Source organism: Danio rerio, chromosome 9 (genome assembly GCF_049306965.1).
Source record: "Danio rerio strain Tuebingen ecotype United States chromosome 9, GRCz12tu, whole genome shotgun sequence".
NCBI lineage: Eukaryota > Metazoa > Chordata > Actinopteri > Cypriniformes > Danionidae > Danio > Danio rerio.
In genome coordinates this window covers 25,846,726-25,874,233 of record NC_133184.1, presented here as the reverse complement: position 1 = coordinate 25,874,233, position 27,508 = coordinate 25,846,726, and the positions used below count along the sequence as shown (strand labels likewise).

The 27,508-nt window shown below is 36.8% G+C and overlaps 2 protein-coding genes across 5 annotated transcripts in view; both read left to right on the top strand.

The window, feature by feature from the left end:
* tmeff2a (transmembrane protein with EGF-like and two follistatin-like domains 2a) overlaps positions 1 to 540 on the top strand; it is a 162,933-nt gene extending 162,393 nt beyond the window's left edge. Inside the window, exon 10 of one of the 2 annotated variants that reach the window (XM_068223262.1) lies at positions 143 to 540. In XM_068223262.1, coding sequence (XP_068079363.1) covers positions 143 to 239 — 97 coding nt within the window. In that variant the 3' untranslated portion in view covers positions 240 to 540. The remainder of the gene's footprint in view (positions 1 to 142) is intronic. The other variant, NM_001128365.1, reaches the window with a different exon arrangement.
* A 5,028-nt stretch (positions 541 to 5,568) lies between these two features.
* On the top strand, positions 5,569 to 26,633 carry cavin2a (caveolae associated protein 2a). 3 transcript variants are annotated; one of them, XM_073911777.1, is made up of 5 exons: positions 5,569 to 5,710; positions 6,102 to 6,178; positions 6,820 to 6,869; positions 7,238 to 7,793; positions 25,234 to 26,620. In XM_073911777.1, the coding sequence occupies exons 4-5, from the start codon at positions 7,257 to 7,259 to the stop codon at positions 26,095 to 26,097; spliced, it is 1,401 nt and encodes a 466-aa protein (XP_073767878.1). In that variant the 5' UTR covers positions 5,569 to 5,710; positions 6,102 to 6,178; positions 6,820 to 6,869; positions 7,238 to 7,256; the 3' UTR covers positions 26,098 to 26,620.
* The last annotated feature ends 875 nt before the right edge of the window (positions 26,634 to 27,508 follow it).

The window sequence follows — 27,508 nt, the reverse complement described above, 5'->3', positions numbered from 1 at the left end:
AAGCTCTTTTTTCATTCTCTGAAACATGATATTTTTTTAATAGCATAAGCTGAGTTTTTCCTTCCAGGCATTGTTTTGATTAGAAAAAGCACTGCGAGTTATATGTATGATAAGGATGTACTTTTGCTTCCTTCCTCCACAGGAAGTGCCCGCGGACCAACAGAATCAACCGACAGAAGCAGAACACAATGCACTACAACTCTGAAAACACCCTGCGCGCCTCCACCCGCCTCATCTGAGAGAGCAGAGAAACACGAGAAACAGCGTAGTGTGGAGGACAGGAAATAAAGATGAAAAAACTGTCTCTCCATCCCCACAGAGACACTGAATCCTGCACAGGGTAGGAGATGGTGGAGGACGAGGGGATCTACACACGATGCCTTGCACCTGTGGCACAGGACACTAACAGAGAATTTTAGGACACCGTGATAGGACAAGTCCTGTTTTTTGGTTATGTATGGGTAATATTTCCAATAGTTAATTTGTTTGTCTTGATGGGGTCCTTTTTCTGTAATGTAAATAAATAATTTATATCAGAAAGCATGGTGTCTTTATTCTTATGCTGGTGCCTTTTGCTGGATTAGAGGTCATTTCAGAGGATTCTAGTGGGAACAAGACACTTTTAAACAGACAGACAACAAGATCCCTCTTAAAAATCAACTTTATTTATGTATAAAGCACATTTAAAAACAGCCGCAAAGCTGACCAAAGTGCTGTACATGAGACACTTATGGTATAAGTAAAATATAAAGACACATTTTAAAATTAACCAAGAGAAACTACTGAATAGATTAAAAAATGAAGCAATGGAAATGACTATTTTAATAATATTAATTGGACAATGCTGAACAGGTAAGTTTTAGAAGTGATTTAAAAATAGATAGTGAAGGAGCCATTCTAATTTCAAGAGGCAAAGTGTGCCATAACTGCGAACCCACCAAGTCCAAGATTTATTTACGTTCAGAGAGCCCAGTCTTCTACACTACTCTTCAAATGTTTGTAAGGTTTTAAAGAAGAGCTTATAAATCTTAGATGCATTAACCCTCTACCGCATGGTGTTGCCAAATGGCAACATGATATTTATGTTCATTTCCTTGCCACTGACGAGCGTTTAATTTTATTTATTTATTATTTAAAAATTTTTTATTATTTTTTAGAAAGAGAAGACCTTAGTTTAGCCATTGATGAAATTTGGTTGTCACATGACGTACAGTGTTTTTCTGTGGCGTGATTTCTGACAGACTGGCGTTTATTGTGAGTAGTTGCTGAATGCAAATGAAAACATTAATAAAAACAAAGGATTAACTCATGTCAGATCCACAAAAAAAATCTGAAACATCACCTCCAGTAAGTTATGATGACATATACACAATTCAAACAAGTTTTTATCAAATTGTTTTTTTTGTAAATTGATCAAATGTATGTGTTGCCAAATGGCAACACTGTCCAATAGTGGAATGTGCAATATTGGGTTAACTAGCTAGCAAGGTCAGCTGTGAACTTTTAGGTTGCAACAATAACAACATGAAAGCTAGTAATATAATGTCGATTAGTTGTATGGTAATGACATTTGCATTATGGATAAAATCTAGTTTTAATGGCAACATTAATTTTAAATAGATTTGAATACAGGGAAAGGTGTATTAGCGAACACCTCCATGTTCTATTGTAAGTGAAAGAAGAAAAGGGACAGAACTGTCTCTTCCTGCAGATGAAAGAGAGGATGAGATGGGTTTTAGTGGCCATGAAAATGATGCAGACTGGACATTTGATAAGAGCATTGATGGAGACAGTATAGGTAAGCTGTCAGATAAGACAGGTGTACTATAGTATAATGCATAAACATTAGCTAGCTACATTATTCTGATTCATCTGGATATACTTGTTATTTATTTGTTATAATAATTACTAATTAATTATAATTGGAGGTAATATTTATACCTACTGTATGTTGTATACATAATAATACAATATTAGGGTTGTTTTCAATAATATTCAGCGAAAAATAATGGAATATGTGAAAACTATTGGAATAATGGAAAGTATGTACTGCAACACCAATGAAATTTTTCATTCATTCATTTTCTTTTCAGCTTAGTCCCTTTAGTTGAATCAATTCAAACAACAAAATTATTAGTTATAAGGAGAGTTCTAAATTTGAAATTTCTAAGTTTGATCCACTATTCGACATTGATGCTGTATGGAAAGAAAAACAGTCAAATATATATATTTTATAGATCTATTACAATGCGTGCAGTAGAGGGTTAAATTGATTAAAGTGACAGATATTTCATACATTCTGCCTGATATTTTCAGTCAAAATTGATTTATTCCAGTAGTCTTATGCGACAAATTATATACACTGAATGTTTTATTTTACATTATGTACATATTGGGACTCACGGTTTATTTATTTTATTATTATTGTTATTGTTCCTATGGGAAAACTATAAATCTCAGTATCTCAAATAAACTCAATTTTTCCAATGTATACCTTTAAAGTTGTTCAAATATTATTTAACATGTATTATTGATGAGGCAGTGGCGCAGTAAGTAGTGCTGTCGCCTCACAGCAAGAAGGTCGCTGGGTCGCTGGTTTGAACCTCGGCTCAGTAGGCGTTTCTGTGTGGAGTTTGCATGTTCTCCCTGCCTTTGCGTGGGTTTCCCCCAGGTCCTCTGGTTTCCCCCACAGTCCAAAGACATGCAGTACAGGTGAATTGGATAGACTAAATTGTCCGCAGTGTGTGAATGTGTGTGTGTGTGGATGTTTCCCAGAGATGGGTTGTGGCTAGAAGGGCATCCGCTGCGTAAAAACTTGCTGAATAAGTTGGCGGTTCATTCCGCTGTGGTGACCCTGGATTAATAAAGGGACTAAGCAGACAAGAAAATGAATGAATGAATGTATTATTGATCACAAAAAGATCAAATGCACAATAATAATGACTGGCTTTAAACTCTCAACTACAGATACTGTCAGTCTTAGCTTTTGTGGTGCAGAAATAGCTGTTAATCAGTAATAATGGGGGAAATCAATCAGTCATGTGATGATAAACTGTAGGGATGAGAATATCCTGACCTCTAAAGGTCATGTGGAGGACAGGACCCTTCAGGACAGAGAAATTCCGAACGTTCCTTGTCTACAGCAGTTGTTCCTCCCTCATCCTCAGACAAGTTCAGTGGAGTCCCAGCACTTCCTGTCCTGTCTGACCGTCTGTGTGCCACAGGGCTGAGAGACATCTTTAATGGTAATGGGCCAATATTTAGCTGTTTGCATGCTCAGATGTGTGCTTGACACTAAGATACAATACATTAATTATTGCGTTTTCATATAGTAAAGGTGTAGTGAGGTGTTTTTTTTTTCATATTGGTTCAATTGACACTATTTGTGCAATTTCACACAAAAAAATACAATGGTTAAGTTGTAAGTGTAGCAAAGGCATATTTGACATAGTTACAATGGGTTAGCTACTTTACTAACAACAGTGTGTGTGTGTGTGTGTGTGTGTGTGTGTGTGTGTGTGTGTGTGTGTGTGTCATTATTTGTATTAACACCATTGTTCATTTTCATATGGAACATTTTCATTAGAGTTCTAGTCAGACAGATACTAAAGGGCAAGATACAGATACATACTAGACATATTTTGCATTCTGAGCAACACAGAATCAATTGCCAGGTGAAGAAAGCACATACCTAATCCATTCCAGCACCTTCAGTGCCTACATGTTCACAGTCAATACATTCTATTTTTTACACTTTTAATTAAATAATATTGTTTCAGTTTATTGTTGTCTCAAAAAAAATAAAAACATTTTGTAGCAGAATAATGTTCAGTGCTGGTCTGAGTGTCACTTGGCCTTTTCATTATTTTGAAATGCTTTTTTATGGCTATTTAAAAAAATTTGTTTTACTTTTAAAATTTACAGTATACTCTTGAAATAAATATTCCTTATTGGATATGACTGATCTATGAAGAACATTTATGGAACTTTTTAATACCACAAAAAATATATACAGTTAAGGTCAGAATTATTAGCCCCCTTTTAATTATTTGTTTCTTTTTAAAATATTTCCCAAATTGTATTTAACAGAGCAAGGAAATTTTCACCATATGTCTGATAATATTTTTTCTTCTGTAGAAAGTGTTATTTGTTTTATTTCAGCTAGAATAAAAGCAGTTTTTATTTATTTAAAAAAAAACATTTTAAGGTTAAAATTATTAGCCCCTTTAAGCTATATATTTTTGATAGTCTACAGAACAAACCATCGTTATACAATAGCTTGCCTAATAACCCTAACCTGCATAGTTAACCTAATTAACCTCATTAAGCCCTAAAAAATCACTTTAAGCTGTATAGAAGTGTCTTGAAAAATATCTAATCAAATATTATTTACTGTCATCATGGCAAAGATAAAATAAATCATTTATTAGAGATTAGTTATTAAAACTATAATGTTTAGAAATGTGTTAATCCTCTCTGTTAAACAGAAATTGGGAAAAAATAAACAGGGAGGCTAATAATTCAACCGTATATATATATATATATATATATATATATATATATATATATATATATATATATATATATATATATATATATATATATAAATATATATATCTATATATATATCCCATTTTTTTATTTAGATTATAACAGTGTTAAAAAAAACAATAAAAAAAAACTTTTTTAATATTAAAAACATTTTTTTAATGTTTTGGTTCTTCCTGGCAAATGAATTTTGAGTATATATTTCTGGTTTGGAAGCTTCTATGAAATAAATAAACCTTAAAGGTGCATATTGGAGAAGCTTTGAGAAATACTGGCTTCAAGATCTGAGGAAAATTGTCAAATTATCTCTCAGATGTCTTTACTTTCAACCGTTTTATTTCCCGTCTGGTCAAAAGGTCTCAGAGGCGAGAGAAAGAGATCTGTCTGCCATCATTCAGCTAATGAAGGCTGAAGTCTTTTCCTTTCTCATTACTGGAATGCCAGAAGCGTCTTCTCTCGCCAGCCACGGAGAGATTTGCATTCACCTACAGTCAGATCGAAGAACCTTTTACTAGCAAAGCTATCCAAGTCTCAAACAAAGGCTGCAATTATAAAGCAGGCGTAACTATAGTGTGCTCTGCAGTGACATGCCTTTGCATACTCGGGAGTATTGCCATAATGCTGAAACACAAATCATGCAACTATGAGTGGCATCTCCATAACATGTCTGAAACTAAACAGAAAGACAGTGTACACAGAATCAGCAACAGATATTTTAGCTGACTGGAAACATTATTGAGATGTTTTACAGTATCATACTCAACTCAGCACAGCATCATGTAAAAAAAATCTAAACTGTTAAAACTACATGGGTCCATCATGTTCTTATTTACTTGAACTATGGTGTATAAATACTTGTAACTTATTTGTTAGTTTGAGTATATTAATAACATATATAAGCTTATTTTTATTATAAATATTTTTAATTTAGCCTATTAATTTAGTTTTTGTTTTTGTTTTTATTTATTTATTATTTTTGCAGTGAGTACCTTTTACCTGCAGAGGTCAGACCTGCACGATGCAATGGCTGGATTTGGAACAGATTGATCTGAACACGCAGAATGGCAGCTCTTTTTCCTCTTGTACATACGATGTTCCACAGAACTGTCAGTGCCATCCTTTCTTTATTGTTTTACGGAAAAAGATTTGGAAAGACATTTGTGTGAGTAACACTTGGCTGAACTATCTTTTAAGGATAATATAATGTGTTTTGGAGTATTTCAGTGTTTGTCTCGCGTGGATGTGTGGCCCTTTGGGTAACATTTTTTCATTGTTTCTATAATCTGAGTACATGACAGAAGAATCCACACACCACGCCAAACTACAACAGAGGAAACATTAGCAGTGTTTTCATTGAGTATGTGTGTGTTCGCGCGCGCATCCAGGCTGCCTGAGACTGGAAAAGCGAGCGGCCTCACTATCTCAAGAAATGAACGGATGTGAAAGATTGTTTTTATTCTATGACAGATTCTAGTCAGTGTAATAACAGTCTCTAATAGATATCTAAGTTATGCGTTTTGTCCTTCCTGTCCACATTGATTGTCATTATCCAGAAAATGACCTCTGGTCGAAAGAGAATAATGTGCCATGGCGTGTTTATCTTTGATAAGAGCTTCACGCCAGATTTCAGGTGAGCCTTATTTCACAATGTTTACATTTTAATGGTCACGGATCTATGAATGAGTAAACGCTTTTACTACTCTTTCTTCATTCAGATTAATGAACAATGTACTTGTTAGCAACCCTGAGTTTAATTTATGCTAATGTACTTATAATCCATTGTGCTTTGCTGCTTCAAATAGTGTTAATGTGATGTACACATTTAAAATATTTAGTTTTATTATAATTATGTTTTACATTTAGTTTACCATTTAATAATGTCACCAATAGTATAAGCTGTTTGTAGCCACCAAGACAATATTTTTTTGACAAGGCCCTGCTACTTTTCCAGTTTTAATATATGCAAAGGAGCAGTGTAAACTTTATACTGAGTTTATTGAGTCTTGTTCCACAGAAGAAGGAAAGTCATAAAGGTTTAGAATGCCACAAGGGTGAGAAATAATGACAGTATTTTCCTTGTTGGATGATCTATGCTTAAATACATTGTGTGTGTGTGTGTGTGTGTGTGTGTGTGTGTGTGTGTGTGTGTGTGTGTGTGTGTGTGTGTGTGTGTGTGTCTGGCATGGTGCCACGGCCACAGATGAGCCGTTCACTGTTCAAACAATGGTTTCCATATTTTCCCAAGTGACATTTCCCTTTTCTCCAATACAGCTAAGATGAAACTCCAGCAGAGACTCGTGAAGAAATGAAGAGACATTCAGGTGCGTGTACACAGGCCCACATTCCTTCACACAAGCACTGCTGTGGGTCATGACACTCAAATAAACTTCCTGAAAACATTTCATCCATATCACAAACAATCCAAACATGAATAATCTGCAAATTCAAGGTGATCCAGCAACACTGAAACTGCATTAAGTGAAAATCCAGAAACGTAGTGGTACACTTTCACACTGACAGTCTTTACTCACATTACTGTGATGGGCTGGTCTGTAACTGCCAGAGCAACAGGCTCCTCCCCTGGGTGTGTGGGGAGTTTTTAAGTGAAGTGTTGGGAATGTTGTTTTTAGAGAGGCGCAGAAGGCAGGAGAGTGTCTGTGAGAGTCAATCTAACAACTGCATTTCAAAGCACCAGCATTGACTCCAGGATGGGTGAAGACTCCTCTCACGCTGAGCGAAGCACCGCTTCCATACCCAGAGAGGAGAGCAGTCCGACGCCACCGGTTCAGGATGCTCAGGATATTCAGGATCTCCTCGTTCCCAGCTTCAGTCCTGGCTCTGCGCCCTCTTCCCCCGTCCAAACCCTCACCCGCCTTGGCTCCAAGTCCCCAACCAGCCCCACAGCCCCAAGCAGCCAGGTTAGTGCCATCACGGTGGTGGCACTGCTGGACAAGCTATCGGCGATGATCGAGACGGTGCAAGAAAACCAGCGGAGGATGGAGAAAAAGCAGGTTGAGCTGGAGGGGGCGGTGCGGGTGGTGCAGGGCGACGTGAGCCGGCTCACCAGGGGCCACATGTCCACTGCCAACAGTGTGGCCAAGCTGCTGGAGCGCTCGCGCAAGACCGGCAACAACGTGAAGGAGGTAAAGGAGCGCCTGGACAAGCAGAGCAGCCAGGTGAAACGTCTAGAGGCCAACCACACCCATCTGCTCAAGAGGAACCACTTCAAAGTGCTTATCTTCCAGGTGAGAAGATGCTTTAGAGTTTTGGAGAGAACAAAAACCTAAACCAGTCAATAATGAGACATGCAATTATGTAGAGTAGTCTTTTAAAGTGTATCAAAAAAAGTATTTGAAGTGGATCAAAAAAGTTTTTCAAAATTGTGCAAAACATAGGTGATGATCCATTTCAAAGGCTGACTACTGTATACAGAAAGCACAAGTTGATATAAAGATCTTCTGTGAATATAAAATATTGAAATACTGGTGAAATAAATGATTCATCTTCATTCTACGCTATATATTTATTGAACAAATTAATACAACACACAGTCTAACCCGCACTTATTAAAATAGATAAAAGAAAAAGTGATCATAATAAATATTTTAAATTATACAAATCTTCTTGCTAATACATGGGCAAAAGCTAGTGGCTTGAAGCATAGTGGCAAAATATCAAGATTTAAAGTATCATTGAGTTTTTTTAGGGGCTGCACTATGTTCCTTCATTTAATATGTCATCAGAGGATTCTCATACTGAATATGTCTTGCAAGATTGAGGAACTATTGATACAGTGAAGGTGTCTTCTGTAAATTTTAGTTTGACAGTCAATCTGTTGTGTCAGAATGAAGTTTTTGTAAAAACTGTAAGTTAAAAAATTGAACATGGAAAAAAAAATATGCATGTGAAAATTTTTAAACTGCAGCATGCTATTTGAAAATGAATTAGTTTCCAAAGACATAAAAAAGTTCTTAAAAACACTACGAGAGTTTCCACAGATAATATGCATTAGCACATGATAATAATAATAATAATAGTAATAGTAATAACAACAACTACACTGTAAAACCCAAAATGTTTAGGTAACTCAAACCATTTGAGGAAACCGATTGCAACAAACCATTTAAGTTCAAAAACTAATCCTAATGAGTACTTTGAACTTAATCCATTTGAGTAATTGAAGCAATCTGAATACAGTAAAACCTGATAAATGAAGAGAACTCAAACCAAGTACTGTAAAACTCAATAAGTCAACTCAAACCGTTTGAAGAAACCGATTGCTACAAACCATTTGAGTTAAACTAATCTTTATGAGTACTGTAAATTTACTCCATTTGAGTTGAAGAAACAAGATATTTAATTAACTCATTACCTTCAACTCTGAGCTCAAAACTCTTTTCAAATGAATAGAATTAACTTTCAGTCAATTTTGAGTTAACTACACTCATTTCATTTGATAAAGTTGACTGTTGGGTTTTACAGTGTAGGATGTTTCTTTAGCACTAAATCTGCATATTGGGATAATTTTTGAAGGATCATGTGACACGGAGGACTGGAGTAGTCATGCTGAAAATGCAGCTTTACAATCACTGGATCAGTTACATTTGAAAATATCCAAATAGAAAGCATTTATTTCATAACTGCAAACTTTGTCGTAATTTTTTCTAAAATAAAAGTAGGCTTAATTGTTTTTAATTAATAGTAAAATTTGTGTTATATATAGCTATAACTTCTTACAGGAACTCTGTTAAACTCGACATGCATGTTTTGCATTTAAATCCTGTTTCGAGAAATGTTAGATTTGAGTGGTTTTTTAAGAGTTTAACTGATGTTTGACAGGACACGTGTGCAGTTTGCGGTTGATCTTAAATGAAACTAAACAGCATGGGAATTTTTCCTGTGACTGCAGATGGCATGAAATGTTTGAAGTGTGTGCAGATTACAGAGGATTGGCATTGGTGTGTGTGTGTGTGTGTGTGTGTGTGTGTGTGTGTGTGTGTTTGCAGGTAAGCGTGGACGTTTCTATAGCTGATATTAAGGTCCCTTCAAACGCCCCACATTTTTCACCTCTGCTTACTATGAAGCTCAAAGATCACCTTGTTAACGACAGGCTCATTTGATTAAAAGCCTCTCCGTACAAATAACTGTTAAACAAACTGAGATTGCAAAGTCAAGTCTTCTGGCTAAACCAGCCTTGCGACCTGTGCTTTAGTTTGTTCTAATCTTCAGTGAGGTGTTTTGTATGTTAAGGTTATACAATTTTACACACCCAGGAAATGCTATTATACTTTATGTATTCTGGTTGGTTAATGTGAAGGGTGCGTCCTGTTGGTTTAAGCAACTGCGTCGGGCTCAAGCTTTTAGAAGAGTATTCTTATCTGATTGCCCTGGAGCAAACCGCATGCAGCTTTTACACGCTGGGACAGTGATCTTTAACTTGTAGAAGCAGGTAGAGGCATTTCTCTGGGGTGTTGTAGTTCTGCTTCTCAAAATGATTCCTGCGAATCAGCTTTCCTGAGGCTGAGGTTATTCAATAGCAGAATGAGCTAAATGTCAAAAGCAAGTGTTTGAAACTCAATAGAGAGGATCAAAACAGACTTCTATTCAGCTCCTTTGAGTCATATGTCCTCCTCCATCACGTCAGCACCTGATCATTAAGGAATTAGCTAGCATAAAATGTCTCAAATGTAGTTGTTTCCCATACGTTGATGACTTTCCCGAATTTACTCATCTTCAGGCCATCCAAGTTGTAGGTGTGCTTTTTTCATTAGCAGAACACCTAAGAAGATAAAACCATGGTCCTTGACAGTTATTGAAATGCAAGTCAATGACAACAGGCAAAATAGAATGAATACTTGTGGCTGCAGATGATTCATTAAGGCTTGAAGATATGAGTGTAAGAAACTGAACATTATTTGCAACATATTTATCTTTTATACACAGCGCTGCATGATAGCTCAGTGGTTAGCACTCTCACCTCACAGCAAGGCGGTCATCGGTTCAAGTCTAGACTGGGCCAGTTGGCATTTTGGTGTGGAGTTTGCATGGTGGATCCAGGGTTTCTGTTTCCCCCACAGTCTAAAGGCATGCACTATTTAATAGATGAACTAAATAAGCTGAATTAGCCTTGGTGTATGAGTGTGTATGTGAATGATCATGTTTGGGTGTTTCCCAGTACTGGGTTGCAGCTGGAAGGGCATCCGCTCCGTCAAACATATGTTGGAATATTTGGCGGTTTATTCCGCCGTGGCGACCTCTGAAATGTAAACTAATCCAAAGGAAAATGGATGAATGAACACAGCCTTGGCACTCTGACAAAGTGTGTGTGTGCAACAGATCACATACCATAACATAATCTTGATTTGTATGTATGATTGCAGCATTTAGGATGATCAGCAGTTATGATATTGATGGGCAAAAGAACACACTTGCAAGTGTTTCTTGCACAGGCCTATCATTTCACTTCAAAAGATATGAAAATCGTCGAGAGCCGTGAGTATTATTTAGTTTTGCCTGTATATGTTTTGTTTTTGAGGAGGGTGTGGGTTGACTCTCAAAGTGCTGCTAGATGTTGACTAGAGTTTTTGCAGTTTTGTTTTCTGCTGCTTTAAATGCTCAAGCTTTATGAAGCAGAATAGATTCTAAATGGCTGTTGTTGCTGTATGTGTGTGTATATACAGTTGAAATCAAAATTATTAGCCCTCACGTGAAAGTGGTGTTTAACAGAACAAGGCAATTTTCAGTGTTTCCTATAATTCAGGAGAAAGTCTTGTTTCTTTTAGTTTGGCTGGAATAAAAGCAAAGTTTTACAAACAAATTTAAGGTCAATATTATTAGCCCCCTTAAGATTTTATTCGATTGTCTACACAGCTGACACTGTTATGCAATAACTTTCCTAATTATGCTAACGTGCCTGTTAACATATAACCTAGTTATATGTCTTTAAATTGCACTTTTAAGCTGAATACTAGTGTCTTGCAAAATAAGAAGAAAAATATTATACACTACCACCATGGCAATGGGCTAATAACTTTGACTTCAACTGTATATATCGTATGTATTATCGTCATTATAGTCATCTTCATTGGTTTAAATGGGCCTTTAGATTTATCTTATGTCTAAAAAGTCAGAATGATGAACTTTAGAAAGACTTCAAGGGAAGACAGGAACTTTTGGGGAAATTGCTTTTAATAAAGTCTCTTTAATAAGAGCGCTTTATCAGTGTTGAGAGAGTTGATTATCTGGGCGATGACTCTTGACTAATCCTGCTGTCAGAGAGGAAGGCCATGGGGCTGAACCATGCGACTAATGGCTGATCCCAAGTCTTAAGCGTTCCCTTTGAGATCGCTAGCAGCAGGTGATTTTCTAAAGTGATAATCAGCCTGTTAAAACACTTTGGCATGAGTGCAGGCTTGCAGAAAGTTTGCTGGAGGAGATTGTAATAACTACTTTGGGAATTTGTTGTAAGATGAAAAGACTCACAGAAAAGGAAAGAGAGTATATATCCTATATTAAAGTAGTTGTTTTAAATTGTATTAGTTTATAATAATGGACTGCTTTTACAGCATTTTTGATCAAATAAATGCAGCCTTGTGAAAAGTCTACTTTCAAAAACATTTCTAAAGTCTTACAGACCACAAAGTATAGGGCATATTTACATATGTTTGCAATTCGGTGTACATTTACACATGCATGTTGGCTTTCCGTGCTTTATGGGACCGTTTCATTAATTTTATACTATGAAAATGTAAAAGTACAATAAGTATTCTGTGAGGGCTCTGGTTGCGTCATAGAATATACCAATTTAATTTGACTGATTTCACGATTTATAAGCTGTTTTCTCCATGTGGATAAAAAGACAGTATAATTTGATTTTAATAATATGAGTAATACTATCTTTTGGCGACATTTTGACCCATTAATGAAGATAATACCTTGGCCCACACGGAATCTGCACTCGCAGAAACTCGCAGTTTTCTGCAAATTTATTGCCTGTTTATTTACTTGTGCAAATGTGTGTAAATTTATATTTATTCAGTTTTTCAATTATTTTCAGTAATATTCTTATGCTAATATGAAAGGGTTAATTTGATTTAGTTACAATACAGGTTGTAAACTTATATTTTCTGTCTTTTAGTTGATATATTATATGATGGCTTTGTTTGACAAATAAGTGGATCCATCGTTTGGATTTCCATCGTAAACCTTAAATAAAAGTCAAAAGCTATTATTTTTATTTCATAAATTAAGGTTAAGTTATGATACCCCCCAAAATCACCTTGAATATTCTCTGCAGAAATAGCTAAAAATGTCAACAGATTCTGTCTGGCCCTAATAATACCTAAACCAAATTTGGAATTGAATTGGAATAAAGAAATCAACAAATAATGTTGAACTTTGTTTCCTTTTTATTAGCTCATGTTTCACAGTCTGGTGTTTTAGGTCTAATACAATATTTTGGCCAAAACACACCTTCCCATGCGGTAAAGTGCCTCAAGAAGTATCAAAACACGATAGGTATGTACTTTCCCTTATTATGAAACACAGACACATGTTTAGCTGCAGGTGATCTTTCACATTTGTTCCACGTCTGTATGTGACAATGGTCTTGGTAACACTTTATTCTGATGGTCTATTTTGTCTTGGAAGCTGTGTAACCATGTTAAATTTGTAACTAGAGGTCATCTAGGATGAAATATTAGTAGAATCTCTGCTAACACTTTATTTTGATGCTCCAGCTAGATCTTCTACTCAATATATGTAACTTTGCAAGTATGTCAACTTAATCTATTTAGCCAGGGAGTCTTCTTATGTTTTAACAACACTGTAATGTGAGCCAGTTGATGGAAAACCTTCAAAACAATGTGCAAGCATGATCATCGATTCACCGGCTCTTATGAGTCCACACATTTGCCTGCTTTCTCTCTTAATTCATGGACAGTGATGTGCACGTCCATGTCCCATAGGCTAGTAAAACAATGGTGCATTGTTCTGTGCAGTGAACACCCCTTTGACACTCTATTGAAAGTAAACATGGATTGCAAACATGAGGGAGAGCGTCACAAAACCATTTGCTTTCAGAAGTTTGCTTTGGAAGAGCACCATTGCTCTTTGGTTGTGCTTTTGCTCTGTCTTGTTTTGTTTTATATTATTTTTTGGCATATAACAATGCTCACCCAGCCTGTGTGGTAATTATAAACTTTCTGTGCACCGTGCAAAGGCATTTAGAAATGGGGAGGTGTGGTTTGAACACACAAGGGCCCTCAGAGAGAAGGAAACGCAGTAAACACTGAGTTTGGCACTGAAAATGTGTGTGTGTGTGGGAGAAAGACAGTCTGGTCAACTGCTTCGTTTCCCTTAACAAGCACTAATGATCTGCAGTAATTACTGCCCATTTAGACCTGTGTTTGTTTGTATTTAATGCATCACTGCTCTTTCTGTGTTCTCAGGAATACATCAGTGTTGATTCTTGAAAAATGTGCGTGTACGTGCTGAGGCCCTTCACTGCAGGAACTTCAGCCTTTGTGTGTTATGGGTTGCCAGTGCTTTTGAAAAGATCATTAAACGTGTTTCGCTTACGCTGTTTTTTGCTGATCTGAAGTCTGCTTATAAATGCATGTTTTCCATGACGTCCGGCATACAAAAAATATTTCTATACTTATAAGGGATAACATGCGCTGTAAACGTCTTCACCAAGGCCTGCGAAGTTTGGCATGCTGCATGACTGATGGCAAACATGAGGCCTTAATGGATGGTCATAAAGCATATTTTATTACTTTCATGTTTTTGAAGAAAGGAAAGTTTTGGCTGAGGTGTTTCTGCAGTGGGCGTTCACAAAAATATCTGACAACTGTCATTTTTTACACCTTTGTAGTCGCTCCGATTCCCCTCATTAGTTCGCCCTCTGAATCTTGTGGAACGTTGTTCGAGTTTATTTTGGCCAGGAGGTGCCGAGGAACGCCTTCATTAGGATGATGTAAGTCTGCTGAGATCCAAACAATGCCACGTACGGTTGACCAGTCAGTCCATCGGCATTTGTTTAATTGCACATTGTGTAATTTTGCATAACATAGATGTTTAATCCTCAGAACATGGATCTTCAAAGACAGATAAAACAAATATGTGTGTGTACAAGCGAATTGTGGGAAAGTGAGTGTCTTTTAGGGTGGGAGAAGGAAACCGATAGCGAGTATTTACAGGCCCTCCCCTTAAGACAAAGAGTTTTTTATAGCGAGAGAGCAGATTCAGATGAACAAAACACATCCAGTCTGATAATTTTGCACAATAACACAGGGTTATACAACAAAACACATTCTTTCATCGATCAAAGTTTGATTTTCTTAAAGATTTGTATCCACTTGGTGCAGTGCATGTGCACAGTTCATTCTGTTTAACAACAAAGGGCATTCATCTGAATTTGTGTTGATTTGATCTCGTCATTGATTATTTTCTCCAACTCTGAGAGAAATTGCTGATTGGAGTTGGTGCACGTTGCAGATTTGTTCGGGCTAAATCTAAGTATAATAATATGCTGGTTCAAATTCAGAAGTTACAGTATTTTATCAATTGGTAATGTTTTTAAGCTCAGGTAGGATTACATCTGTGTTTGTTCTGTACTAGGCTGCTTTCCTTTTTGATTTATGTGCTGTTCCCTGAGCTCCACCCTTAACCAACAAAGAGAAAGAAAGAAAGAAAGAAAGAAAGAAAGAAAGAAAGAAAGAAAGAAAGAAAGAAAAAGAAAGCAGCTTCAAGGCCAGTTAAGAGATTGCAATGTGGGAGGAAGCAGCAGAACAGATAGAGTGGACTGGAAGAGAACAATGGAAAACAAACTGATGTATGAGAAAGAGGGAGAGAGAGAGAGAGAGAGAGAGAAAGACTCCTCTGCTCAGACATGTTTCATCTCTCAGTGCTGGATTCTGGTTTGACAACTTGACTCCTCCCTGTATCTCTGCACTACAGTAACATGCTGCACGCACATGCAGCTGATTGTCTGTTACTATGTTCTAAAATACTCCATCCTGATTGGCCAGTTGTTGCGTTCTGCAGTCAAGTATTTTGTATAATGACAGATATTTGACTGTTTCCCTGGCAACTTTCTACACTACAACTAGTTGAACGTCTGTCGTACTACTCAACTGCTAATGTTCACCCTGCAAACACTTAGTCAGAGCTAACTTTTATTCCTTTCGTTGTTTCTTTTATTTTTCTCTTGTATATTTTTATTCTGTTTAAATTTACAAGAACTATAAAGCATCTACGGTGCTTCACTTGTTTTTACAAGGCTGTAACCACCATTAACACTGTAAAACTCATGCCTGTTTGTTGTGAGGATGGTTTTAAATGTTGTTTTTAGGCTTTTAACTGTGCTTGTCAGTGTCATAATAATTGAGTTGGCCAATCAAATTAAAGTATGCAGGATTTACAGCTCACAGAACAAGTGCAAATTAGTGTAAAAGAGAGTAAGATAATATTAAAGTAGCAAGTAATATCCTGTATTAACAGTAATGCTGTGAATCGCTTTGAATACAAGTCTTTGCTAATGATTTTTTCTTCCTCAATTTTCTCAATTTTAGTTGAAAATTGTATCATTTACACATAAAAGCTGGACCTAATGTTTAGAGAGTTAAACTTGGAGTCCAAGGTCACGGGTTTGAGCCCTCAGAACTGGCAGGGATTGTCGAGGAGAGTGAATATCCAGCACTCACATTCACCCTGACCCATGGCTCAGGTGATTCACTTGAGTAAGGCACCGAACCCCCAAATGCTTTTCAGGCAGCCTCCACTGCTCCATCTGTGTGTTCACAGGTGTGAATTGCTTTGGATGAAAGCATCTGCCAAATGCTTAAATGTAAATTAATATTACAAATAGTAGAGATGTGTACATTTATTGATGATATATAATCTCCCATTCAGAATGCGTTTGTTTGTGCTGTTGAAGCACCCTTGCCATGATCCCTACTGCACCCAGCTTAATAATGTTTGCAAGGGATCAATGTTAAGCTCACTATGACTCATCTTGCACTTCAAAAATTATTGTCCAGTCAAATGTTGATTGAGAATGCCCCCAGAATTATAAATGCCACCTGCAGCAAACTAGCTAAATGGTTCACTGCTTTATATAATTAAAGCTTACTGACTAGTTTTTAGATATAGACAAGTCCTTTGATATGCTCCGCTCAAACTTATCATTTAAACCAGAAATCTGTCAAGGCTGAGGTGGAGTGAGATCTGAAAAATCAAGCCCTGTGAAGATTAAATCATCCAGACACACTCATTTTGCAGGTGTTATTGGACTCACTCAAATAAATACAGTCTAATTGGAAAAATGATACTGGAGGGAGCATGACTAATCTTGCGATTAATTCAAGTGGCCAGACAGAGACAATGAAGCTTTTTTAATATCAACCTGAGAGAGAAAGATGCAATCAGGTCTCTTTTTAAGAAAGCTCACTTCTCATCAGCTCAGTCAATAAGTCAGAATTTGTTTACATTTAAAAGAAGTAAATATGCTTCAGTTTTCCGGCCAGTAAAGGTCTGCAGTCAGACTGTTGAAAATCCACAGATAGCCCTTTAAGTATCACTTTCCCATAGTTTTCACCACATTGCCGCAGATCTGAGGCTTTGATAGCACATTTCTTTGCCCGGCATCTCACTGAACTGTGTGTTCAAGCCAGCTGGCCGTCGCTTTCCACTTATTCTCTCCATCTAGAGCGAAGCCAAAGATTCCCTGAACTTCTTCCACACACCATAAACAGGTAACGGATGAGTGAGCACATTTTTGTCCAATGCGTTCATGGGCATGTTTATTTATTTATTTTTTTAAATCATTCCAAGGCTGATGGTGCATGACGTGGAATTAGATGTGTGATTCATCTTCAGATACTCGTAAACATGTTACATAATTGGATTGAAGTGGGTTAAATAGTTAGACATCCATTACCAACAAAGCATGCAGATGGTGTAGACATCTTCAGAGTCAGATTTGCATGCTAACTGACAAAATGACAAAAGTCATTTTTGGATAATGTTACATATAATACAAAGACAATATACTGCATTCATTTTATTTAGACGGTTCTGCTACAATTTAGACACAATAAAATAAGGGATACACACTCCCCAGCATAACACACCCCTTAAATGCTTTATATGGGATGCTATACAATAAGACAATTATATTATATTCAGTCAGTACCAGAGTTAAAACAGAAACTAATTAAAAAAACAAACAAACTTAAGATCACGGTGCAAAAATTAGTAGACCTCAATGAATTTGTTACAAAATATTACATTTAATTAAAAAAGAATGCTCAAGTGAACCATCAATCTGTATCATTTGTTTTTTGTTCATTGAATTCATTTGAATTTAAATGAGTTATCTTAAAGATGTTAGATGACCACACTCTTATTTTAATAAATATATTTGTTTTGATGCATCTTAATATGTTAAATATGTTTACTGAGAAATTGATAAAATATTCATTTTCATAAGGGGGTGTACTGTATTTATGCTGTGCACTGTGTATACCCACATTCGCTTATAGTAGCCTACATTACAGTACATTTAACTTTTAGTAGCCTGTAGGATAAACTTCATTTTCCCCAACAGAACTGAAACGTTTCATTTTTCATAACAGAAGCTGAGACATGACACTATTGTCATTGCTACTTTATAGCAGAACCCGTCTTGTTTTTTTTTTTATTTTAAGTTTACGTTATTAATTATTTTGCTTTCCTATTTATAGGTGCCATAGAGTGCATTGATTCAGTGTTTCAAATTGCTCTCTGATATATATAGCTAAGAGAAGGGTCAAAAGTCAAGAAACGGTCACGTTAGGTGAAAGTGAGCTAGTAACTAAGTCTGCTTCTCCTTTACTGCTCATGAGTTATCTTTTGTAGGCTAAATTACAATTACATCCGACAAATGAGACCCAACAGAGATGTATTTAAAGTTGAAAGATTGAAAAGGCAGGCCGTAGTTAATATCAACATCTGCATAAACAGATTTGTTTTATAAGGTTTATTGGCATTTTCACTCCAGCAAAACCACAGTAAGAGCTGAGTGATATGATACAGTGCTTAAGTGTGCAATAAACGATTAAGCTCAGCAGTTCACATGTGTTTGTTGCCTCATTTTCAAACATACGCAACATTTTTTTATAATATACGTTTTAAACTAACAAAAGATACATTTGAACAGACCTTACATGTATTTGAGGTGCTGCTGAATATATGTATCCTTATAACAATTATTTTGTTTTCTGATGAGCAGTAAACTGATTAAACGCAGAACTGCCTGTTTTACAGAACTGCTCCTTTAATCTTCCTGTCTCTTCCTTTTTTAAAATAAGAGTCCCACAAACATAATTTATGGTATGTTTAATACAACCTTAGATAAACTTAAAGATTATCTGGTGGGGGATGGGATCATTATAGATATAATCTCATAAGGAGATATATAGACAATCAAATGCAGTTTATAGTAATGACCTGTGTTTTGTTCTAGTTGGCCTGTTAATCCCAAGGATTGCTTACTGACAGGGTCAACATGAGTGTTTAAGACCCATTGTATGAAATACTTATGTACTGAACTTCTAATAAAACTATGCTTGGGTATATCCAGATGTATGGCACCTTTAAATTTGTGAAGCTATTTTAAAACTTTCTATAGCAACATAAAAATAAATAGCAACAATGTCTTGACTCTGTGACTGTCTGAGAGAAGCTCCTCTGTTCATGTCTGTATCAAAAAGCACTTTCCCTGCTAACACTAGACTTTGTGTGCATTTTTCTTCTTTTTAATAGTCTCATCCTCTAATATTTGTCTTTCATTTCGTTTCTATGCTTTCTGCTGCCTCTGCAATGTCTGTTCATGTCCTATGTGAGCCTTGTACACACACACACACACACACACATACACACACAAATATACACAAACACTCACACACACACACACACACACACATACATACAGCAGTCTCTCTCATCTCTTTCGATGTTTCCACTCCAAAAAGTCCGGAGGCCTCCAGTGGGGTGCATTAATTATCCAGGCTCCCATTACAGACTGGAGCAGGGGTATCAGCATGTGACACAATGTTTTCAAAAGTTCTCCCTCTCTCTTTTTTCAGCTGCCTTCTCTTTGTCTTCCTCTGAGCTTCACAAGCCATTGTGTATTTAGATAAAGGTCAAAATCTGAATGGCAAATGTCTTGATTAATCACCGTGTTACAGCGCTGAGAAACAAATGTTAAGAAAGGTGGATAAAAAAGGATAAAAAGACTCAAACCGCTTCAGCTAAGAATGCAAAAGATAAATGAAGAGTGCCATGTACAAAATCGAGACTCCTTATTTGAGTTTCAGCATTTTTATGTGGATACAGAATTGTTGATTCTGTACCTCATTAAATGAGTTTTATCAAACATAATTATATCGACATTTTAGTATTATTAAACATGTAAAGACATTTTTACTGCTGAGACTCTTTTAATAAAGCCATCAAACTGAGTTCAAAATTTCCCAGGTTAATAGAGATGTTTCATGTATACACTTTTGACAAGACCCTGAGGTACAAACTAATTATATTTGTGATGAACCAACACATTTTGTACACAGAAAATGTCTCTAATAATACACACACACACACACACACACACACACACACACACACACACACACACACACATATATATATATATATATGTGTGTGTGTGTGTGTGTATTTTAATTTCTTTATATATATATATATATATATATATATATATATATATATATATATATATATATATACAACTTTATCTCAATATATAAAAAAACTCAAATATATAAAATTGTTGTTGGCTGAAAACAAGATGTCACCTGAGTTTCACTCTATTATTAATTATGAAATAGAATACAATTGTAGAAGACACATAACAAATTAAAAGCTGATACTTTTATAGCACTAACTGAGCCAGCCAACTCCCAGCTCTGGTTTCCATGTGCCTCTTGAACCTGAGGGGTGTTACTCTGTATACGTGCACCTATCAAGAAACAGGTTAGCCCAGAGTTAACACTGGGTTTGACTAGATTAATGCCCTAAGGGTTAAAGTGGGTTTTCAAAGGTGAAATGTTAACCAAGGGGAGCACAAGCACTAAACTTCTTTTAGTATTTTTTTAAGTATCAAATTTTAATAAATGCACTTTTGGAACAGTTATTGTCATATTTGTCAGAATGTCATTGGGGTTTTTATTGATTGTATAATGTGGGAGCTGAATTCTTTCTCTGGAGTTTGTAAACCATCTTCTCATTATTGTAGATTTGTGCCAAGGCATGAGATTCAGGTTGTCTTAGCATTATGAGGTTGTTCCATATTATGGAGTGCATTACTTCAGTTGATCTTAAAGATCTCTCAGCTTTCAACAGAGTTAAGAAGGAAGAGGTTCATTTTTTACATTTTTGTGAAGTTTTGCATGCCATATACAACAATGTTGTCGATACAATCCCAGCTGACAATGATCTAGAAGAATAACACAACGAAAATGTGAGTGTTACGCATACCAGACCTGCAGCTAGTGATGACACTGTAAAGAAAAACTACAGCCTGTTGTTTTAGCAAGCTTATATTGTTAGCAAATGTTTCACACTGATAACACAAGGGGGTTTATCTTTATGGTGAAGAGTGTTGAATGTGTTTGTTAGACCTGCTAAGAAAGAACTACAGCTCTTTTGATGTAAACAACTATGGGAGTGCCAAGAATGTTACCACTATTATTTTCTGGCTGTCAAAAACTAACCTCGGATGTATAAAGAAAGTTATATTTAGCCTGCTATTATGGAGACATTACTTCATAGAATTACAATGAAAACATATTTTCCATTATTACTAGATCTTTTTATTTAGTGAGATCTTCTTATACTCAACAAATCCCAACTTGAATGTGCAGTTTCAAACTAAAAATACTGCATTGGATACAATAACAAATCTGTCATTTAGATGTTTAGAGCTTGGACAGATATACTGTGCTCTCTCTGAATTACTGGGAGTGTGCTTAGTGCCCTTAGGAGGGAGCAGGTGAGCGTGCAAAAGCTTCATTCGTGCTGCTAATCCGCCCTTCCCTGAGGGTCATATCTTCAATTTGCTCCTTAAGCGTGAAGCATAACCCCTGTAAAGCTCTGCAGGCATGTGTGTGTGTGTGTGTGTGTTGGGGGTCTGTGTGTGTGAGAAAGGAGAGCGGTTGACAAACGTGCTGCACTGTCTGTGTAGAGATCTGAATGAATGGGACATATTAAGTGATTTGCCTTTGCATTATCTATCAATTTTGATGTTAATGGTAACATGTACAGCTATAACAGACAAATATAGCCAAAAACAATCATAAAAATGACAAAAACATTCAGAATAGGAATGCAATTAAATGATTTCAGTTTACATTTTATACATGTAAGTTTTAGATTCATTTTTTTTCTATTGGAATTTGGCGGGAATTTGGCATAAACCTCAACCTTTTGCCATCCTTATTTTGGAGTAACTCCAAGACAGTGCCTCCACATGCCTTTTGCTTAGCTAGCTCTGCAACAAACAGGTTTTTCATCAAATTGCACAACATAAGTTAAAAAAAACAGCAGAGCAATCTGACTCATCCCTTTGTTTTATTTATTTGTACAAAAATATTCATTTAGACCGACAAACAATTCTTTACAGTTGAGTACGGTGCAGATTCCCAGGGTTTGATTCCCATGTATATAATGCATCCATAACCTCTATACAATGTAAATGACTTGGGAGAATATTATCTTTTTAACAAAAGTGTAGTTTTCCTGTTACTCCTACTGGCTTTCCATATTTTCACAGTTACTCAATTTGTCTTCTAAGTACAGCATCTTTGATCTAAAATCAGTCGAAGAGGCAGAAGAAACAAGTGATACAATATTTTCTCATCCACATATATGCTAAAGCTGCACGATTAATTGAAAAACGATCACAATCTCGATTCAACCCCCTAGACAATCTTAATCTTCTGCCAATCATAATTTCAAGTACAGGAGAGAAGCAAAGACGGCCGCACAAGTCTTAATGTTGTTTTACATTGCTCAGCCACATGGACACCTCCAAATGTTGCTGAAAGAGTCACATACTGTATTTATTAGGTATAATTCACCCTAAAATGTATTTCTTTTTTCATGTAATGATGTGAGCTGTTACCACAGAGAGGGTGGGCGTGTGCCTGTAAGTGATGTCTTCTTTATGTCCCGTTTCCACTGAGTGGTACGGTACGGTTCGGTGTGCTTTTATGGCCATTTCCACTGTCAAAAAGCGTACCGAACCATACCATATTTCGGCACCCTTTCGAAAGGGTACCAAACACGAGAAAGGGTACCAAAAGGTGGAGCTACACACGCAGCTGAACGCTGATTGGTTACAGAGATACGTCACGATCTCGTGGAGCTAGCTAGAATAAAAACAAAGAAACCGCCATGTTCAGGGCCAGAACGCCCCACTACATCAATCAAAAATGCTCCCCATCTGTGCACGCCCTTGAATTTGTTTACTAACTTCCATTCTATAAAAGCAGAAAAGCCATATAAAGGAAATAACGAGAGTTGACAAATTAAAACCTTTTTTTATTGTTATTATAATAAAATTTTAATCCACACTGGAAGTCCATCTTGTGTTTGCCTGTGTGTTTTAAGGGAGCCTAGTAAATAATGAGCATAACAAAAACTGCCCGCTGACGCACACAGTTAATGTTGTATAATAAAATAAAGATAAATAATAAAAGCAATGTATCAGAGACCCTTAAATAAATGTTTAACTTTTACATTGTCAATCAAACAAACTTAAACAATTGAAAAATGCAACAAATATTTGTTTGAGCCCGAACTACAAAACTAAATGTAAAAAAAGTTGCTTAAGTTGCACACTAGTTTGGTCATATATAAATATCATTATAACCATATTGTATAAATATTATTGTCACTATAAGCCTACATCATGCTGACAATCCAAAACACAATGTCATGATATCTCATGTGATTGATTCTGACCGAGTGCATCTTAAAATACACGACTGACACCCCTCATAGAGCTTAAGAAGCAGACATTCCTTATAATTTGTAAAATAAAGACTTGCAGGTTAAGGAAACAGCATAAGAGGATGTTGCCGCAGGCTGTGTTGCAGATTAAAAGTTTTAAAAATAGAGTATATTTATATAGACAGATAGGTATCTAGATGGACAGGAATATATTGATCTGTGCTCCGCTCCACGCTGCAGAGTGCAGACGCAAAAGGCAAATGCCTGCTCGTCGCTTCTGCTCTCCCGCCCGTGAGAAACAGGCATGACTCTCGACTATTTTGACAAATACACACCTACGTTGCACGCTTACACAGAGCCCAAAATGGAAGTTTGTGATTTGGACAGCCCAATGTTAATAAAGAAAATAACCAATGGGCTGCAGATTGTCACACGGGTTGCTTTGTCCGGAAAAGAAACATCTTACTTTTAGAGCGTCACAGCTCAGAGGATCGTCAATCACTTAGGCTGAAAAACATGACAGTCTGCTAAGTGTTTTATGGGCCGATCAGATTATAAGAAGATGGTCAGCCTGGCCCAAAAAGTTTGTCGACCCAGCCGGAAACTGCCCGGTCTGCCAGATGGCCAGTTCGCCCCTGGCCATGTTTTTTAAATACACGGCCGAGACATTACATGGAAATACTACATACATATAAAAACGAGCCATGGATGATGCGAGCTCAAACAAACCTTGTGGTTGTCTTGATGAACAGCCATAAAGGCACGAAGAACAAAATCTGCCGTGTCTTGTTGTTTTAGAACAGAGCTTGCATAGGCTGTGAATAACAGGTAATAAAGTTGTAAATAACTTTCAGCTTGTGGCACAGAGCGATCGTTTGGGAGCTGTGCAGGAACTATGATCAATAGCAGTAAAAATGAAACTGAAAGCGTGCACGTCATTTAAATAATCATTGCATTTTAGAGTTTTGATTACGACAAGCATTTAATATGTTTTTTCTTTCATAACGAACACACAGTGTGGTGCATGAAAATAAATGTTTAACTGTGTCAGTATGACTACTCAAGCCTATATAATGTTGAATATGTTGCAAGAGGGAATCTGATGTCTGATTTTACTAGTGGAAAAATGGTCTAATAATGTTGTCAATGACAGATTGCAAGCACATGTCTCAAACGTAATAATTCAACATTAGAATTATGATTTGTATTCTAATGTTATCACTTTACTGACCAATTTACCAGCCTGTTCAAGTCCACCATTCAAAGTCTATTCAAAATTCAGCGTTATCACCAACAGTAGACCTACACATAGTATTATAATTGTTGTTTTACCATATGTTTGAGAAATAACAATAATAATAGCCTCTTCATATTAACCTTTTTTTTACATCAACAGAATCTTGAGAAAATCGTGATTTTGATTTTAAGCAAAAAAAAAATGGCGATTTTCATTTTACCCAGAATCATGCAGCTCAAATATATGCTAATGCTGCTATCAAAAATAGCACCATATGAATCAAAATATGTAATGTTGCCAAAATAAATGGAAACCCCATTTGTTGCTTTTTTTTTTGTATAAAAAAACTAAAAATTTCTCCCCAAAAATATTTATATACGCTGTATCTTTAGATAGAACGTTTTTGGTAACCACATTGTCTTTTTCTCCAATTTTAGGAGGACAATGAAATCCCCGCCACTCTGCTCACTAAAGATAGCCTGGCCTCCACCTCTCAGGATGAAATTGGTCCATCCGCACCAACTCCACTCACTGATATAAACTCTGAATATGAGGGCCTGCAGACCATCAGCCTCTCCTCTGATGATAATGAGGAGGAAAAAGGAGCAACAAGTCCTATGGCAGAGGGGGGCAGTGACTCCATGGTAGATCTGCATGAAGAAAACTTCCCAGGCTTGGAAAGTGAACGTCTGGAGCCTTCTCGTGCTAACAAGTTCAAGCGCTCCAGTTTGAAGAAGGTGGATAGTCTAAAGAAGGCCTTCTCAAGAAGCAGCATTGAGAAGAAGATCAACAAGATCATGCCCCAAGAACAGATTGACAAGATCAAGAAAAGCTTCAGCCCCCACCACCCGAAGAGCTCCTCATCCAAGAACTCGTCCTTCCATATCGCTCCAATGACCTTCAACGTCAAGAAGGTCCGAGATGGAGACCCTGAATCCTCCCAGCAGTCCGAGAGCACACCCAGGATCCTCAGCGCAGTGGAGGTTTCCAATATTGGAGGACCTGATGGTGAGCTGCCTGTGGCTGAGTTACACTCCCCAAATGAGAAAACAAATGGAGAAGAGCATCATCTTCCCTTAACACCAGGCAGCGCAGATGGAGAGGTGTTCGTTTCGCATGAGGGCGGAGATCTGGAAAATGGTCCATCTGTAACTCTGGCTGAAGAGGAAGTGGATAAAGATGATGACACTGATGAGAATGATGAAAATGGAAAGGAAGAGGAGGAGAAAGAGTCAGGACCTGCTAAAGAAGCGCCTGCATCTGTGCCGTCGACTGAAGCTGCTGTTGAGGTCCACACTTAAATATTGCTGTTTCTAGCCCTCTGACTTCAATCTACTTTGGAGACTTTGAGAAGCATAGTTACTCCCTTGTGCCACTGGTATCTTGTCCCCAAGCTTGTTTAATGCTAGCATGTCTGCTCAAATAGCATACCGCCCTGAATTAACCTAAAAATATAATGTAACTGTAACCCATCGTATTAAAATCAGAAATTAAGCATGTTCTTGTAGGAGGAATTTCCATTTAGATTCCATTCCACATAGAATCTGTACAAAGGCCCAGAGAATGGTACAGCAGTTCAGACCACTGTAACCACAATGATGCACCAAAATAGCTATATTTTCCTGTGGGAGCCTGTGAATACCATGAAATTGAACTGAAATGCCTGAACTCTCACTCCTATCTGTTTTTTTTCCGTCTTTTGTGTAGGAGAGGCAATGTGTGTGCCAATCTGTACTATGTTATGCTGGAGTCCAGACTCTATTCTGCCAATGTACATAAGATTTAGTATTAACTTGCTTACAATAAAATAATATGAGAGTATTATGCCTTTTGGAAACACTGTCTGATTTTTCAGTTATAGTAATATGATGCAAATAGTATAGAGTAGACCATTTACACCTAGTATCAAGATGTGTCATTGTTCATCAATGCTAAGTGAACAATGTTAAATACGGGGCCCTGTAATGAAGCTGGATTAACTGTAGGCAGTTGTTTCAGGTAAGTTTGCACCAATCTTGGAAGGGCGGACTGGGACAAAAATTCATCCCTGGCACTGTTGCCACACCTGCCCACATTACCACACCGACACAGCCCCACCCACAGACACGCACATTCACTATTTATTTTGGTGTAAAGATGGTGAAATAATATGACATTTTTGCCCAATTTTGATTATGTCCGGGTAACCTTGGATTGGGTCGGCCTATCTTGAAACCAGGCGGCAGTTGCCGATTTGGCCAAATGTTTAACTTTTTTTTTTTTATTATCATCATTATAATATCACATCTAGCAAGAGATAAAAGCTGTCTGCACTTAAAAACAATACATATTAAAAAAAAAAAAAAAAACTGACCAATCCACATATAAAAATTGGTCCGGCCATTCTGGCATTTGCCAGAATTGCCAGATGGCCAGTCCGCCCCTAAATCTTGGGTTTTAGATAACACAAAGGCAACTTGACTTTAATACTCTTTGTTGCCATAGTATTATGGAACAACTGAGCTACCTTTGTGGTATCTAAAACCCCTGGATTCATGGTACAGGCCCTAGGTCTAAACTGGCTTTGAAACATTTTGAACTTGTCAACATTTGACCTATTTTAGATGGTCGACAAAGTATTTGATTAAATTCCATACATACTGTTGACACAAATGTAGTCACCTAAAATAACATTTGGTTTTACAGTGAAAATGCAGAAAGAACACATAATAG